Source organism: Exophiala viscosa, assembly GCF_022695815.1.
Source record: "Exophiala viscosa unplaced genomic scaffold EDD37scaffold_8, whole genome shotgun sequence".
Classification (NCBI taxonomy): Eukaryota; Fungi; Ascomycota; class Eurotiomycetes; order Chaetothyriales; family Herpotrichiellaceae; genus Exophiala; species Exophiala viscosa.
In genome coordinates, this window is record NW_026944360.1 from 1,068,997 (window position 1) to 1,082,848 (window position 13,852).

General features: G+C 51.8%; 5 protein-coding genes across 5 annotated transcripts; 2 read left to right on the top strand and 3 right to left on the bottom strand.

Moving 5' to 3' along the window:
- Positions 1 to 498: 498 nt before the first annotated feature.
- On the bottom strand, positions 499 to 1,575 carry EDD37DRAFT_485046 (uncharacterized protein). The gene is made up of 2 exons (XM_062813277.1): positions 1,472 to 1,575; positions 499 to 1,390 (listed from the first exon to the last, which is right to left on the bottom strand). Exon 2 carries the CDS (start codon positions 1,326 to 1,328, stop codon positions 573 to 575), a length of 756 nt encoding a protein of 251 aa, XP_062668578.1. The 5' UTR covers positions 1,329 to 1,390; positions 1,472 to 1,575; the 3' UTR covers positions 499 to 572.
- Positions 1,497 to 2,428, bottom strand: EDD37DRAFT_635653 (prefoldin subunit 2). Its single transcript, XM_062816928.1, has 3 exons — positions 2,251 to 2,428; positions 2,110 to 2,200; positions 1,497 to 2,019 (listed from the first exon to the last, which is right to left on the bottom strand). Exons 1-3 carry the CDS (start codon positions 2,297 to 2,299, stop codon positions 1,809 to 1,811), a joined length of 351 nt encoding a protein of 116 aa, XP_062668579.1. The 5' UTR covers positions 2,300 to 2,428; the 3' UTR covers positions 1,497 to 1,808.
- A 1,094-nt stretch (positions 2,429 to 3,522) lies between these two features.
- EDD37DRAFT_485142 (P-loop containing nucleoside triphosphate hydrolase protein) lies at positions 3,523 to 5,598 on the top strand. Its single transcript, XM_062813280.1, has 2 exons — positions 3,523 to 3,666; positions 3,718 to 5,598. The coding sequence occupies exons 1-2, from the start codon at positions 3,621 to 3,623 to the stop codon at positions 5,538 to 5,540; spliced, it is 1,869 nt and encodes a 622-aa protein (XP_062668580.1). The 5' UTR covers positions 3,523 to 3,620; the 3' UTR covers positions 5,541 to 5,598.
- A 1,139-nt stretch (positions 5,599 to 6,737) lies between these two features.
- Positions 6,738 to 9,609, top strand: EDD37DRAFT_566546 (protein-serine/threonine kinase; the record flags this gene model as incomplete). The annotated part of the gene is made up of 4 exons (XM_062814102.1): positions 6,738 to 7,163; positions 7,267 to 7,381; positions 7,444 to 7,604; positions 7,669 to 9,609. The coding sequence occupies 4 exons, from the start codon at positions 6,738 to 6,740 to the stop codon at positions 9,607 to 9,609; spliced, it is 2,643 nt and encodes an 880-aa protein (XP_062668581.1).
- Positions 9,610 to 10,536: 927 nt separating this feature from the next.
- On the bottom strand, positions 10,537 to 12,501 carry EDD37DRAFT_566471 (MFS transporter; the record flags this gene model as incomplete). The annotated part of the gene is made up of 1 exon (XM_062814099.1): positions 10,537 to 12,501. One exon carries the CDS (start codon positions 12,499 to 12,501, stop codon positions 10,537 to 10,539), a length of 1,965 nt encoding a protein of 654 aa, XP_062668582.1.
- Between the last annotated feature and the right edge of the window lie 1,351 nt (positions 12,502 to 13,852).

A 13,852-nucleotide genomic window follows, 5' to 3' on the forward strand; every position in this document is an offset into this window, starting at 1 on the left:
CATCTGAGCCCCTGGGAAGCCTGGAGATCATGACATGGTTAACCTGCATCTGGTTACTATGTATTTGTAGGCTGCAAGCACTGTACTGACTACCTTGACTCAGCTCTTCGTCGGCGTGAATTGTCCACTTCTGCTCCGACCATGCCTTTCGACAACTAATAGTCCATGGGGGTGTAGCCAGGAACACACCCGTTCCAGGTACGGAGCCCCTCTACGTGTAGTGGACGCTAGTTCCAGCCAATATGACTCTGACTTTCCGGCTGGCCATCAAGCTTCGGACATTAATAACATCATGCTAGCTTTCCGGTTAGACTCAAAGAAAGACGCATCGACCTGGAAGATATGCGGGGACAAAGCCGTAGTATCGTTGAAGGCTCGACGACGTTGGTCGTTCTACCACCGTGCAGCTAACGAAGCGCAATAAATATGTCCTTGAACAGCCCCGGAAGGTTCATCGTCGCTAGCCGTCTTATGTCAACTGCTGAAAGCTGTGACGGCAACCGCCACTCGTTTTCATCCCGCCTGCAGATTCCACATCTGGCTGCCTCATAGATATGTATGTAATCCCCTCATTAAGACAACACGTGTACCTCATAGAAGTTGTTGTGCTGGTTGCACCACATCAACATGCTGCACGACGGTATCCACGGTCGAGCGGCGTTTCCTCCTCCTGATGAGCCTCCTCCACTACTTTCCGATGTGTAAGGCATACTTTTGAACGGTGGTATTTCCATATACTTGTCAACTCCGCCCCTGCCTTGATTCGGATCTGGACGGTTGTCTCGATACTGCCTTGAGTGAGGAGGGATTTGCCAGGCATTGCTGCTGTTCTGGGCGATGAAATATCTCGTCGACATGCTCTGGTAGGTGCTGTAGGTCAACTCATGTTCATCATCGAGCACCATTTCGTTCTCATAGCTCGAGTCGAATGGAGGGGTGATTGTATCGACTGGATAAGGCCGAAGAGGGCTGGACGACTGGTTCCACTGCTGCTGAATGTGCATGCTGTGTGACGCTGCCGCAGGATTGTTGTGGATGGCTCGGGTGGTCACCTCGACAATATGGGACACCTCACATTTTGAGAACGTATATTGGGAATCGTCGGCGCATTCGAGGAAAGATCGGAGTTGTTGGTTCATCAAATGCCGACCCGGGTTGACGAAACTTCGAGGTAGGTGAGATGCATTTGATTCAGCCACTGGGCAGCAGAAAAGTTTGGGACGATGGTTCAAGGGCGGATTCGCGAAGTCGACGATAGGTTGCTCGTTGAGACCGTACCTATAATCGCCTCTATTCGCCGGCTGCCGATTTCTGCTTGTTGGTGCCATTGCAGGACACCGGTACGTTGACGACGCTCTGCAGCAGGCTTCAATAGTTGGAAGATGGTGGACTGTTGTGACAGATCAGTCCATGTTCCGACAAGCGTGTCACCTAAGGGAGAGGTGATGGTGGGGTGGGAAAGGTGAGGTACAACCGAGAAAAAGCAGGCAACTTACATCGTGCAGATGGGCATGACCTTAAACCGCGCTTCTTTCACTTCAACGTCGCAACTGCGTCACACACGCCGAAGCAGTAATGACTATGGTATCCTCCTCACCCGCCTTCCAAAGTACGCCAGGTTCGACCTTATGCACCGCAATCTCCTCTCAGGCAGAGTCAGAACACTCAATCTTCACACGAAGATAAGCCAGGTTACTGTCTCTAAACCCAGGCAATGGTTCAAGCAAGTACCACCTGTCAGGCTAGTTTTGAACGACTTGAATATTGTGCTTCTTCTGTAACCTTTGGTCAGCCGATACGGAGAGTATTTAGGGGACGATTCCTACCTTCCATTTGTCCATCTCATCCTGCTTGCTCTTGTATTGTTTCAACAGCTCCTCCAGAACCTGCTTCAGACCGTCCGAGTTGGTCTTCAGTGCAGGAAGGACATCCTTCACAGTTCTCTCGACAAGGACACCGTTGATAAGTCGAAAGCATTTACGTTCTCCTGGTAGTGGCTGCAGGGTTTCCGTGACCAGTCTGGGCGAAGCATCAGTCTCTCGATCTAGTAAGGAGTTGCTATCGAAGAAATCTGGGATCAAAGGGACACCGAAGGAACATGGGACATACTTGTGCTCCTCTATCTCTTGCTCAATCTCGCCGACCTTCTGTGCCAGTGTCTGAAGCGCAGTTTTGTAATTGTTGTACTGCGCCTGGAGATCTGCTGCATATCAGCCTACAGCCATTTTACTACAGCACTTTCCGCCATACCTTGTTGCTTCCGAACAGCTGTCTCTTGACCGGTCGCCATGTTGCACATTCAGGGCAGATACTGAATTCTGTTTGAACATAGTTATGTTAGATGCGGAGTTGTGAATACTGTCAAAACGCGCGAGGCTTCCGTGTAAACTGCGGGTAAACTTTTTCGGTGTCGTCCGCAATTCACAACTTTCATCTCAATACTTCCTAGAGGCATTTGCACGCAGCCGGTCAGTTTCGCCTGTTGCGACAGTCGAGAGTCACGCTTGCCATCATGGAGCGCGGCCATAGTCCAAAAAGACGGAGAGTAGACGGAGGCTTCCGTCCAGGGCCACGCGATGCGAACGACGACTTAGGCCCGTCTTTGAAGCCCCGATCTCAACATACATCAAAGCCTCGATTTGCAAGACCAAACGACCGCAATCACAGTCGCGCACCCCAAGCCAAGCCTCACCAGCAAGAGTTTGATGGGCCTGAGGCATTGTACAACGATGAAGATACTACCGCTATGGACCGTGACTGGTATGCGGGCGACGAGTTTGGTCATACCTTTGGCGACGACAGTCATAATCCCTTTGGTGGTGCTGATACGGCATGGGCGGACCAACAGCGGGAACAAGCACTGGCGGACAAGAAGCTTGGGAAACGTGTGACCGCCAAAGCGGCCCAGAAGCAGAGAGAAGTGGATGCTTGGGAAGCAAATCGAATGCTCACATCGGGTGTTGCGCAGAGACGTGATCAGGCAAACGACTTTGACGACGATGAATCGGTTCGAGTCCATCTCTTGGTACACGACCTCAAGCCTCCGTTTCTGGACGGTAAGACTATATTCACTAAACAACTAGACCCAGTTCCTGCTGTGCGGGATGCTCAAAGTGACATGGCGGTCTTCGCCAGAAAGGGAAGCAAGGTAGTCCGCGAGAGGAGACAACAGAAGGAGCGTCAGAAACAAGCTCAAGAAGCAACAAACGTCGCAGGCACCGCATTGGGGAATCTCATGGGCGTCAAGGAGGATGACGGTGACAGCGCTGCCGCGGTCCCTGGAGAAGATACCGGTAAAAGCAAGTTTGCAACACATCTCAAGAAGAATACTGGGGGCTCCGCATTCAGCAAGAGCAAGACTCTTAAGGAGCAAAGAGAATACCTGCCCGCCTTCGCAGTCAGAGAAGAGCTCATGCGTGTCATCCGGGACAATCAAGTCATCATTGTAGTTGGACAGACAGGCTCAGGGAAGACAACGCAGCTGACTCAATTCTTGTATGAGGAAGGATATGCGAAACATGGGCTCATCGGCTGTACTCAACCCCGAAGGGTTGCCGCAATGAGCGTTGCCAAACGTGTCAGCGAGGAGATGGATGTTGAGCTGGGTGGTCTGGTAGGATATGCCATCCGATTTGAGGACTGTACCAGCGACGCGACCGCTATCAAGTGTAAGTCCCCCTCACCCTTAGCGCGATTATGACACTGATCGTCCGGCAGATATGACTGATGGTGTACTGCTCAGAGAGTCCCTGACCCAGCAAGATTTAGACAAATATTCATGCATTATCATGGACGAAGCTCATGAACGTGCGCTCAATACTGATGTTCTCATGGGTCTGATCAAGAAAGTCCTTGCCCGCCGCAGGGACCTGAAGCTCATCGTCACATCGGCCACCATGAACTCGGAACGCTTTTCTCGCTTTTATGGAGGAGCACCAGAATTCATCATCCCTGGTCGCACATTTCCTGTCGACATCCAGTATTCTCGCTCACCTTGCGAAGACTATGTGGACAGTGCAGTCAAGCAAGTCCTTGCCATTCACGTTTCGCACGGGGCAGGAGATATCCTTGTTTTCATGACCGGTCAAGAGGATATCGAGGTTACTTGCGAACTGATAGAGGAGAGGTTGCGCCAATTGGTCGATCCGCCCAAGCTAATGGTGCTTCCGATTTACTCCCAAATGCCTGCGGATCTCCAGGCCAAAATTTTTGACCCTGCTCCTCCAGGCGTGCGTAAGGTGATTGTTGCTACCAACATTGCTGAAACATCCCTGACGGTGGATGGCATTATGTACGTGGTCGACGCCGGCTTCTCCAAATTGAAAGTCTACAACCCGCGGATGGGAATGGACACGTTACAAATCACTCCTGTCTCTCAAGCCAACGCTTCTCAAAGAGCAGGAAGAGCAGGTCGTACCGGCCCTGGCAAAGCCTTCCATCTGTACACCGAAAGCGCTTTCAAAAACGAATTCTATATTCAGACCATCCCCGAGATTCAGCGGACAAACCTGGCCAACACGGTCCTGCTGCTCAAGTCACTTGGTGTGAAAGACTTGTTGGATTTTGATTTCATGGATCCACCTCCACAAGATACAATTACGACTTCATTATTCGATCTCTGGGCTCTCGGTGCCCTTGACCATGTTGGCGAGTTGACCACAATAGGTCGTACTATGACTGCCTTCCCGATGGATCCGTCCCTGGCGAAGATGTTGATCACTTCTGCCACCGATTACGAATGCAGTGAGGAGATGCTCACAATAGTCAGTATGCTTTCCGTGCCATCAGTCTTTTACAGGCCCAAGGAAAGACAGGAAGAATCGGATGCTGCAAGGGAGAAGTTCTTTGTGCACGAGTCGGATCACTTGACGTTACTGCATGTCTACAATCAGTGGAAGAGCAACGGATATAGCGATGGATGGTGTATTCGGCATTTCCTGCATCCCAAAGCATTGAGACGAGCGAAAGAGATCCGTGAACAACTGCATGATATTATGGTTGGGCAGCAGAAGATGGAACTTGTCTCTTGCGGCACCGATTGGGACGTCATCCGAAAGTGCATATGTTCTGGCTACTATCACCAGGCCGCCCGCCGTCGCGGAGTCGGCGAGTATATCAATCTGCGCACCAGTGTCACGGTACAACTCCATCCTACCTCCGCTCTTTACGGCCTCGGAGATCCGCCAGACTATGTTGTCTACCACGAACTCATCCTTACCAGTAAGGAATACATGAGCTGTGTCACAGCAGTTGACCCACACTGGCTGGCGGACCTTGGTGGTGTCTTCTACAGCCTGAAATCGAAGGAGTACAGTGCGAAGGATAAGCGAATCATCGAGGGCGAATTCAATCGTAAAATGGAGATTGAGCGCCAAATGGTAGAGGATCGCCTCAAGGAGGAGAAGAGGCTGCAGGAACAGGAAGAAAAGGAAAAATTGCTGGCTGGGAGGGTCAAAAGCAGTGGGGTCGTGGTCAAGAAGATAGGCAGCAATGGGGTAGTCAAGAAGCCTATCGTCCCAAGAAGGCGCATGGGTTTCTAGATAGTCTCCTGAATATCATGAAGTTCCTGTGGCCAATCTGGCTGTCCTTCAAACACAAAGACATCCTTCAGCCTCGTCGCGTCTTCATCTGCTAAATGATGTCATGACAAGGCTGTGGTGATCAGTGCACGCTAATATGGATTAGGTATAACGCTATATGCCGCCAAGAAAAAGACAACGGTCTTGCTTGTGATCGTGCATGGTGCTTTCCAGTTCTGGCCATTCAATGCGGTCCATACGCGTGAAATTGTTCTACCATACATCTGCCCGGTGGTTGACCTCACTCAAAATCCTCAGGGAAGATGCCATCGCATTCCCTCTCCAGACTAAAGGCACGAGTGGTTGAAGGAGACTCTCACGCAAAAGGGGGCCTCGACAGCAGTACTTTGATATCAGGATTACTCGCAACCTGACAACAATGGCCGAATAGTCCACAGGTTTCAGCAGGGTTTTATTGCATTGAAGGCGTTCCGTGGGCCGGTGGAGTGCACTCTTGGTGTTGTCGGCGTGCACCTTTTCACACTTCAGAAACACAACACCATACGACTGTCCATCCCCTAATTCCAGCCAGGTAAGTAAGAATATCGTCGCACATTCGAGGCAGTACTCGAGATGCCTTCACCCAATCTCTCCCTCTAATCTCTCCATCATCGCTAACCACCATGTCTGCAGGAGACAAGAAGCCCCATTGTAAGTCATCCACCCACCATTCACAGGCGTCCATAGGCGTCCCTACCAGCGCTCTCACCGTCCTCAAAGAGCCGTTGTCATGACGGCGAAGTGACGGGCTCCTCAACACCAAGGCAGTAATTGAGATCGACTAACGACGAGATAGGCGCCCCTCGAAACCACCCATCCCCCCGACTTCCACGCCGCGTCCTCCGGGCTGACAACTCCTGGCAAAAAGGCCCGGAGCCCTCTTCTGTCTCGCCCCCTCCTCCACCACCAACACCTCTCCGTCTCCCGAAGACCCGGGCGGCCAGCAGTGAGCCAAAGGGCAACGAAGACGAGCCGAGCGCGGAGGCTTTTGCGTACCGTAGGTTGTCGCTGGCGTGCCTCGAATCCTCGCCGGAGGCACCGTCCAACGTCTCAGACTGCACCCCTGAGGCGCTAGTTCGCACCTTTGGCCCATTGAAGGAAGGTTCACCGATCAGATCACTATTTCTTTTGGCCAGAAGCCGAAAAATCAATTTCAACATGGACCATCTTCGTCCCCAATCAGCTTCTGCTATGACGGCTCATCGTCGAGAAGCCGTGCGACTCGCACAGGAGCAGCAGCGAGCTGTCGTCGAAAAGTGCAAGAGAGCCAAGCAGCCTGAGCCTGACTATACGTTTGATGAGCTGATCGGCAAAGGGAGCTTCGGAAGAGTGTACAAAGGTCGCCAAATCCCTAGTCAACAGGTTGTCGCGATCAAAGTACTGGACATCGATGATGCCGATTTTCGAGCGTATGGTGAACAGAAGGACGAACAGATCAGAGATTTCCAACGCGAAATACGCATCTTGCGACAAGCGCAGGAGAGTGGTGCAGAGAATCTCAATCAGCTCATCGATGCCTTTCCTGTCCACAGTCAGTTGTGGATGATCTGTGAACACTGTCCCGGGGGTAGTGTGAAAACCTTAGTAAGCTCTTTGTCCTCTCTCGCAGTGGCTCCCACAGCCTACTTCCCACTGTGTCACAGTCAATGTGGCTTTGTAACGGATTTGACTGAACTATGGTGTTTAGATGAGAGCCAACAAAGACCGCCTTGAGGAGAAGTACCTCATAGTGGTAGCCAGAGAATTAGCCAAAGCGCTGAAAGGTTTGCACGAGGCTGGGATACTACACAGAGATGTGAAAGGTACGTGATCAACAAGTCTTTGGTCGGGAGGTCTTTCTCTGATTCCCCTCGCCAATTTCCAGCTGCCAACGTCCTCATTCACGAAGAAGGGCGACTTCAGCTGTGTGATTTTGGTGTCGCCAACGTCCTAGACAACCAGGCCGATCGACGGAACACATTCATAGGAACTCTACATTGGATGGCACCTGAGCAATGGACGGACAATCCTGAGTACTCTGATGAGGTGAGTAGCATGAAAACGCACAACAACTCTGCCGACAATGGAATATACTAACTCGTTTCGGTAGGTGGACGTCTGGGGATACGGCTGCACCCTCTATGAATGCGCGGTTGGACGACCCCCGAATAGCGATCTGCGAGAACGCCAGCAACTCAAACTTCGAATGAGACGTCTCAAACAAGCCATCTCTCTCCCTGAAGATCAAGACCATAGTGATGGGTTACGTTCACTAGTCTCCTCCAGCCTCACTCCGGACGTTGCTACTCGGCCGAGCATGCAAAAAGTCTTACAGCACGACTTTCTAAAAGACACCGAAGAAACACACCCTACCTCTATTCTCACCGAACTTGTACAAAAGTACTACACCTGGGTTGTTGGCGGTGGCCAGCGTGTTTCCCTGTTTATGCCAGGAGGTGCAGCTGCTGCTTCAATGGATGACCTTGACTCCGACCTTGATACCGATGAATGGAATTTCAGCATGACTCAAGACTTTGAGAAGCGGGCTTCCGCCGTACTTGAGATCCCCGACTTTTCAGACATGACCACAAATGAAAGAACGGAAGGAGAAGCCACGCCGAGAGGCCCAGGAAGATCTGAAGGTCTTTCACTTCCAAATGAGATGACGGCAGTACAAAAGGCGAATTTTGAAGCCCGAGTACAGCGAGGAGCCGGTCTCTCGAATCTTTTTGATCACGGCAGACCTGACTACAAATACGAAACCAAACGCGACTTCATCCCTATCCCTGAACAACGACGAATTTCAGATCTACCACTGCGAAATATGGCGGAAGATAGACCAAGCTCGATTGCGTCAAATGTAATCGATCTAGGAGACTTTGACGAAGCTGACTACGCCATAGCAGCACCACGAACTGATGATAAAATTCAAACTGCATATGCCGGAACTCCTCTGAGAGAAGAGACCATCAGACTTGCGGATGCCTCCACACTTCGTGATAAGCGAGCAAATTCGAAAGGGCCACGGGACCCGAACAACAAACAATCTCTGACTGCGAGACGAACCTCGTCGGCCGAAGAACTCCCCCCAAGCACCTCAGCACACGATTTTGCCACATCGCAAGAAGAGTGGACAGTCAAAAACAACAACCACAAAGTGCCCGAGCTACAAGAGGCTGCTGAAATCACGTCGTCCCGCCCAGGTCATGATACTATGGACTGGTCATTTGCGAGCGCCATGTCCGAAGCTGTCATCCCTCAGATCAACGAGCCCGAGAATGCAGAAGACGATGCTCCTGGCCCGGCCGACACTGCTAATGATACTCGACAAAAGACAAAGAAGCACGCCACCATGGACTGGTCATTTTCCAGCGCAATGGCAGCAGCGAATACCAACGACACAGACGAGACGATTGACTCACCTCCACCAGCACAGCCTATGGCAGCGTCTCGACCAACTCCTACCCGTCCAGCCCCATTGATGCGTCAGATGACCATGCCCGTCACGTTTGACGACTTTGTACAAGCCGAAGAACAGGAGATTCCTCGTCCGTCGACCGCTCTTTCTGAGGCGTACAGTGATGTTAGTGCTTCTTCTACTGATGTCGATCCATTCGGACTCGAACGCGATGAAGACGATCATCCAGGCCCAGCAACAATGGACGAGGACGTGCCTATGGGCAGATTCTACGCTACACGCGGACGTACGATGTTCAGTGGACGCTCTGACAGTCTCAACGCAAACTCAAGCACCACGACACCAGGGCTGGCGCCATTCAATCTTGGACACCCAGCACGAATCGGCGAGAACGGCCGCGGCTTGGGCGGAAACACGGCGACAGCAAATGGTGAGCGGCAAGTTGTCAATGTCCCTCATGCATCTCCTCCCAGCGCCGCAGTCATGGGGGCTGGTGCGTCGACCGAAGACATGGAAGCAGAGCTCATTCGCCTCCTGGAAGGAATGCAGGGCACGTTGAACGCGGCGAGGGATGTAGTCGGTGGTTTGGAGAGACGAGGCGTCGAGAGCGAATGGGAGGATTTCGAAGAGTAGCGAAATCACCGTGAGCCTGCGCATAGACGCGGGTAAACGGTTGTTATTATCAGAGCTAATTCACGTTTACAAGTGAAATGAATCAGAAAGCCAAATATGGCTAGATACAGCGATTGATGCAACCACTGGCTTGCTCAATCTACAAATATCCACGCCTCCCTACGTACCGAGGTCCCCTTCGCCAACCCCCGTGTAACGTCACCATGCACCCAGCAAGGCCGGATCATCTCTCCGATCGGTATCGAGCGGAGAGGAAACTCCTCAGGCAAGCGGAGCGGGATCGTGCATGAACCGCGGGCCTTTGCTTCTCCTCGGCGCCGTCCCACGTGCTCGTGCTGTCCATTCACCGCCCCCTGCGAGATGATGTAGAAATGAACTCATGGGACATTGAAAGGGGCGTCGCTACGGAAGCATATATACGCTTTTGGCAATACTAGTGTCCTTCGTGAGGCATGTCAAGATTAGGTTAGAGTTGTTTCTCCTCGTATGCATAACGCAGAATGAAGTCACGGTCGATACGCCGTTGACGCACCTGATCTTAACCCAGGAGGTTGGGGTGGCGAGGAGAGCATGAATAGTATGAGGAGAAAAGCCGTTTTCCCCGTCAAGCATTGTTCAGAACAGCGGTTCTCAAGAGAAAAGATCGTGGTATTTTCGTTATTCAGATTAAATCTAATGAGGGATAAACATGAATCAACAGAGAAAGGTTGTTACACACAAAAGGCCAGGGGTTTGTTTTCCTGGCCCACAAACTTGGAACACCATTGTGTGCTCTGTGTGCTCGCTTGCTGGATTTTTAGGATAGGTGTTCGCACATGGTCGTCACAATTCACAAATTCGGCGGAAAGACCGTGACAGCGACGCACGGCTCTAGCCTGTACAAATATCGTCTCCTCCTGGGGGTATCAAATGTCGTTTTTTGGTCATTTAGATACCGTTGGTACCGTTCTGGCCGTTCATTGGAGGAATCTTCTCGTTCTCGGCACCACGGAGGTTAGGAGACTTGGTGGAACGGGCGAAGAAGGAGTGTATTTCTGATGGATGATCGTCATCAAAGTCTTCGTGATCAAGCTCCTTCTCGGCGGCGCGCTCGGACATTCGCATTTCCCATTCACCACGCATCTCCTCGATGCGCTGCTTGTAGTCGAGGTCAGCGTTGTAGTCCTTCCCAACGCCTCGGAGGCGCTCGTACAAGCTCAAATGCTTGGGATGCACGGCAACACCGTGGTATTCGTGCTCGCGACCGGCACGGATGTATGCCCAGCGACGTTCTTGCTCTTTGAGATCGAGACCGGTGGTATCTGGCAGGAAGACAACGCTCAAGAACACACCAGCCAGACCGAACCAGGGGACGAAGTAGAACTTTTGCTGTACGGTGAGATAGTTGTACACAACAGCGGCAGTCAGTGCACCGAGTTTACCGCAGGCGGCGGAGAAACCGTGAGCAGTGGCACGGACAGCGACTGGGTAGACTTCGGCGGCGGCAATGAAGGTGACAGAATTGGGGCCGAATTGATTGAAGAAGGATGACAAGAAGTACATGGCCTGGAATTCTTTGATATGAGCAGGTGAGGTGTAGTACTTGAATTTGAAGGCCGGGACAACGAAGAAGATGAAACACATCAGGAAACCGAGCGTTTGCATGTGCTTGCGACCGTAGAGTTTGTTGTCGATGAGGAAGCTTGCCAAATAGTAACCGCAGAGGGAGACACCGACGTTGATCAAGTTGTAAAGCCAACCAGGCATGATTGACTTGTTCGATGGCATAATGACAGTGATAAACTCGCTCTGGAACAGCTTGTTGCCGTAGAAGAAGACGTCGTTCATGTACCAAGCGCCAGCAGTTGCGAGGATGCGGCCACCGAAGTATCGGAAACACAGTGACAGAGACTGAGTGTCATAGCCAGTTACCGCGTTCTTGGCCTTGGCAATTCTCAATTGCTTGTTGGCAGCAGCCTTGACTTTGAACGTACGCCAGTAGATCAACCACGCGGTACCGACAGCGGGGATGGCAAACGATATACGGTAGGTCCATTGAGCGGAGATCTCGGAGTAAGGTGGATTTCCGCTACCGTGGTGGAAGATCAGAAGGAGGAGGATGAGGATGACTTGGTTGAAGAATTGACCCCAACCCTGCATCAAAAAGGCGCTGGTGACTTTGCGGCCACGGTGGAGACGATCATCTCGGGTTGAGACTTTGCCTGAACCGACAGCGTTCTCCATTCCGGACGTGGCAGTCATGGGGTATTCACCGCCGACACCGATACCGTAGAAGAACAGCGACCAGGCGTAACAGATGACCCAACCGTTCCGAGTTACACCCCAGGAGCAAGTCAACATGATAAGACCAGTGAACATGATGGTGGCGTCCTGAATGAGACCCCAGCGACGACCAATCCAATCACCGATGACACCGACCATAATTTGACCGACGATGATACCAATAATCTCCAGGTAGTCGACAGCGTAGATCCATTGCTTGTTGCAAGTTTTGTAGCTCTTCCAGCAGTCTTTGAAAACCGCCTGAAACATGGGCTTGACGTTGCCGATGGAGAACAGGACGTAACCTTCGAGACCAAGACCAGCACCGGGCAAAACCATGTTGCGCATGTAGAAGCCGACAGGAGCAAGGGGGTCGTTCTTGAACATTGTCCAGAAAGCGCCGAGCTCCCTCCTCGATTCTATGTTGTTGACCTTGTTGATGAATTTGATGCGTTGCATGATGGGGAGGTCAGCCCAGTAAACACCATTGTCGGTATAGCTGTCGTCAGGTCTCAACAGATAGTTGAAGACTTCCCTCTCATTGTTGGTCATGTCTGGATTGGCGTCGACGGCGATGGGGTGCGTGCCCGTGACATCAGGGCCATGAGGAACGTTGAGTCCATAGTTCATGACCTCACCCTCAGGCTCCGAGGTGACCCTACGGTTGGTGGTAGCCATGACTGGCAGTTAGGTCGGATAACGACTTGGAAAGGTAGAGTGATGAAAAAGGGTTTGCTCTGCGAAGATGCAAAGAGAGGATGTTGTCCCAAAACAGAGGGAGACAGCCCTTTTACGCACGCGGAGAGGCGCGCAGAGTTGCAGAAAAAATAAGGAACGATCTTGACGACAGCCAAGGTGCTCCGTCGATTGGCTGCGGCTGGGGTAGACCGGTAGAAACGGCTAAGCAACGACCAGGTGGCAGCCACAAAGAGCTTGAGTATCGGAGGATGCGGATCGTCTTACGAACCACCCTTGACAAAAGACGGCCCACTGGGAGGGTAAAGGTGGGCTCGTGGCTGTTATCCAGATATGCCAGAGAATGCTTGTGTCGAACCACGAGTCCGTGTGGAACAAGATGATTTGTCCAGATGAAGTGCCAGGGTCTTTGATCAGGGGTGTGCGTGCCTCGTCAATTGGTACTTGGGGCTGATATAGATGCGGCCGAAGAAGGGATATCACTCGTTCGGCACAGGCTGGTGATGGAACAGGGCGTCAAGTGGAGAGATAAGGTGCGTCAGCGATACAATAGACCACAAAAGAAATCGAGATTTCGACTGAGATGTGCAATCGACAAGCCGAAGCGAGACCCGAAGACTGGAGAACTCGATTGAGCAGTAGAATTGAGCAGATGAAAGACTCTTAAAGATACCCAAGGACTGGACCTCAAAGAACCTCGAAGAGCAGAAGGACAAGGAGAAATGGTAATGAGAAAAGGGAGAAAGACCCCTCGCAAAAACTGACGTCCGATGCTATGGTGGAGACGACTAGGTTTTTTTTCATAGCAGATCACTGATGGATTTGACCGTGGAGGTAGCTAGTAGGGGGGCGGCGAGAGGACGGAGAACGAGGCTTTCGGGAGCTAATTGGGGGCCTGTGCCAGGCGTAAGCTCCTCGCAAAAGGCTCTGAAGGTTTTCGCAACGAGAGCATCGTTCGGCGGACATGGAAAGCGAGGAAGGGGGATGCCAGCCACCACGGTTGCAGCTACCGCAGTTGACCGGCGGTATTCCTGACGGATGTGACTCTGGATCGGTTGATAGAGTGGCGTGTGAGTCGATGGTTGACAAGATGTCTGTTCGCTTAACGGCAAAGCTAGAAAGCATTTCTGATGCTGGAGATGCAGAGTGGGCAGCACTAATGGAGAAAATTTGGTGGGATGAGATTCAAATCAATGTCCCTGTCCCACCCACGTGCACATTTGATTGGATGCAAATTGACTACATGTTTGGATCGCCCAGCGAGAGTTTTTTCGCGTTGCCAAGA

Coding starts and splice junctions, on each gene's coding strand:
- EDD37DRAFT_485046 (XM_062813277.1), bottom strand. CDS start 1,328: ATGGCACCAACAAGCAGAAATCGGCAGCCGGCGAATAGAGGCGATTAT.
- EDD37DRAFT_635653 (XM_062816928.1), bottom strand. CDS start 2,299: ATGTGCAACATGGCGACCGGTCAAGAGACAGCTGTTCGGAAGCAACAA. Junction 2,201..2,250: donor AGCTGTTCGGAAGCAACAAG/GTATGGCGGAAA, acceptor GATATGCAGCAG/ATCTCCAGGCGCAGTACAAC. Junction 2,020..2,109: donor CAAGAGATAGAGGAGCACAA/GTATGTCCCATG, acceptor TGCTTCGCCCAG/ACTGGTCACGGAAACCCTGC.
- EDD37DRAFT_485142 (XM_062813280.1), top strand. CDS start 3,621: ATGCCATCCGATTTGAGGACTGTACCAGCGACGCGACCGCTATCAA. Junction 3,667..3,717: donor AGCGACGCGACCGCTATCAA/GTGTAAGTCCCC, acceptor ATCGTCCGGCAG/ATATGACTGATGGTGTACTG.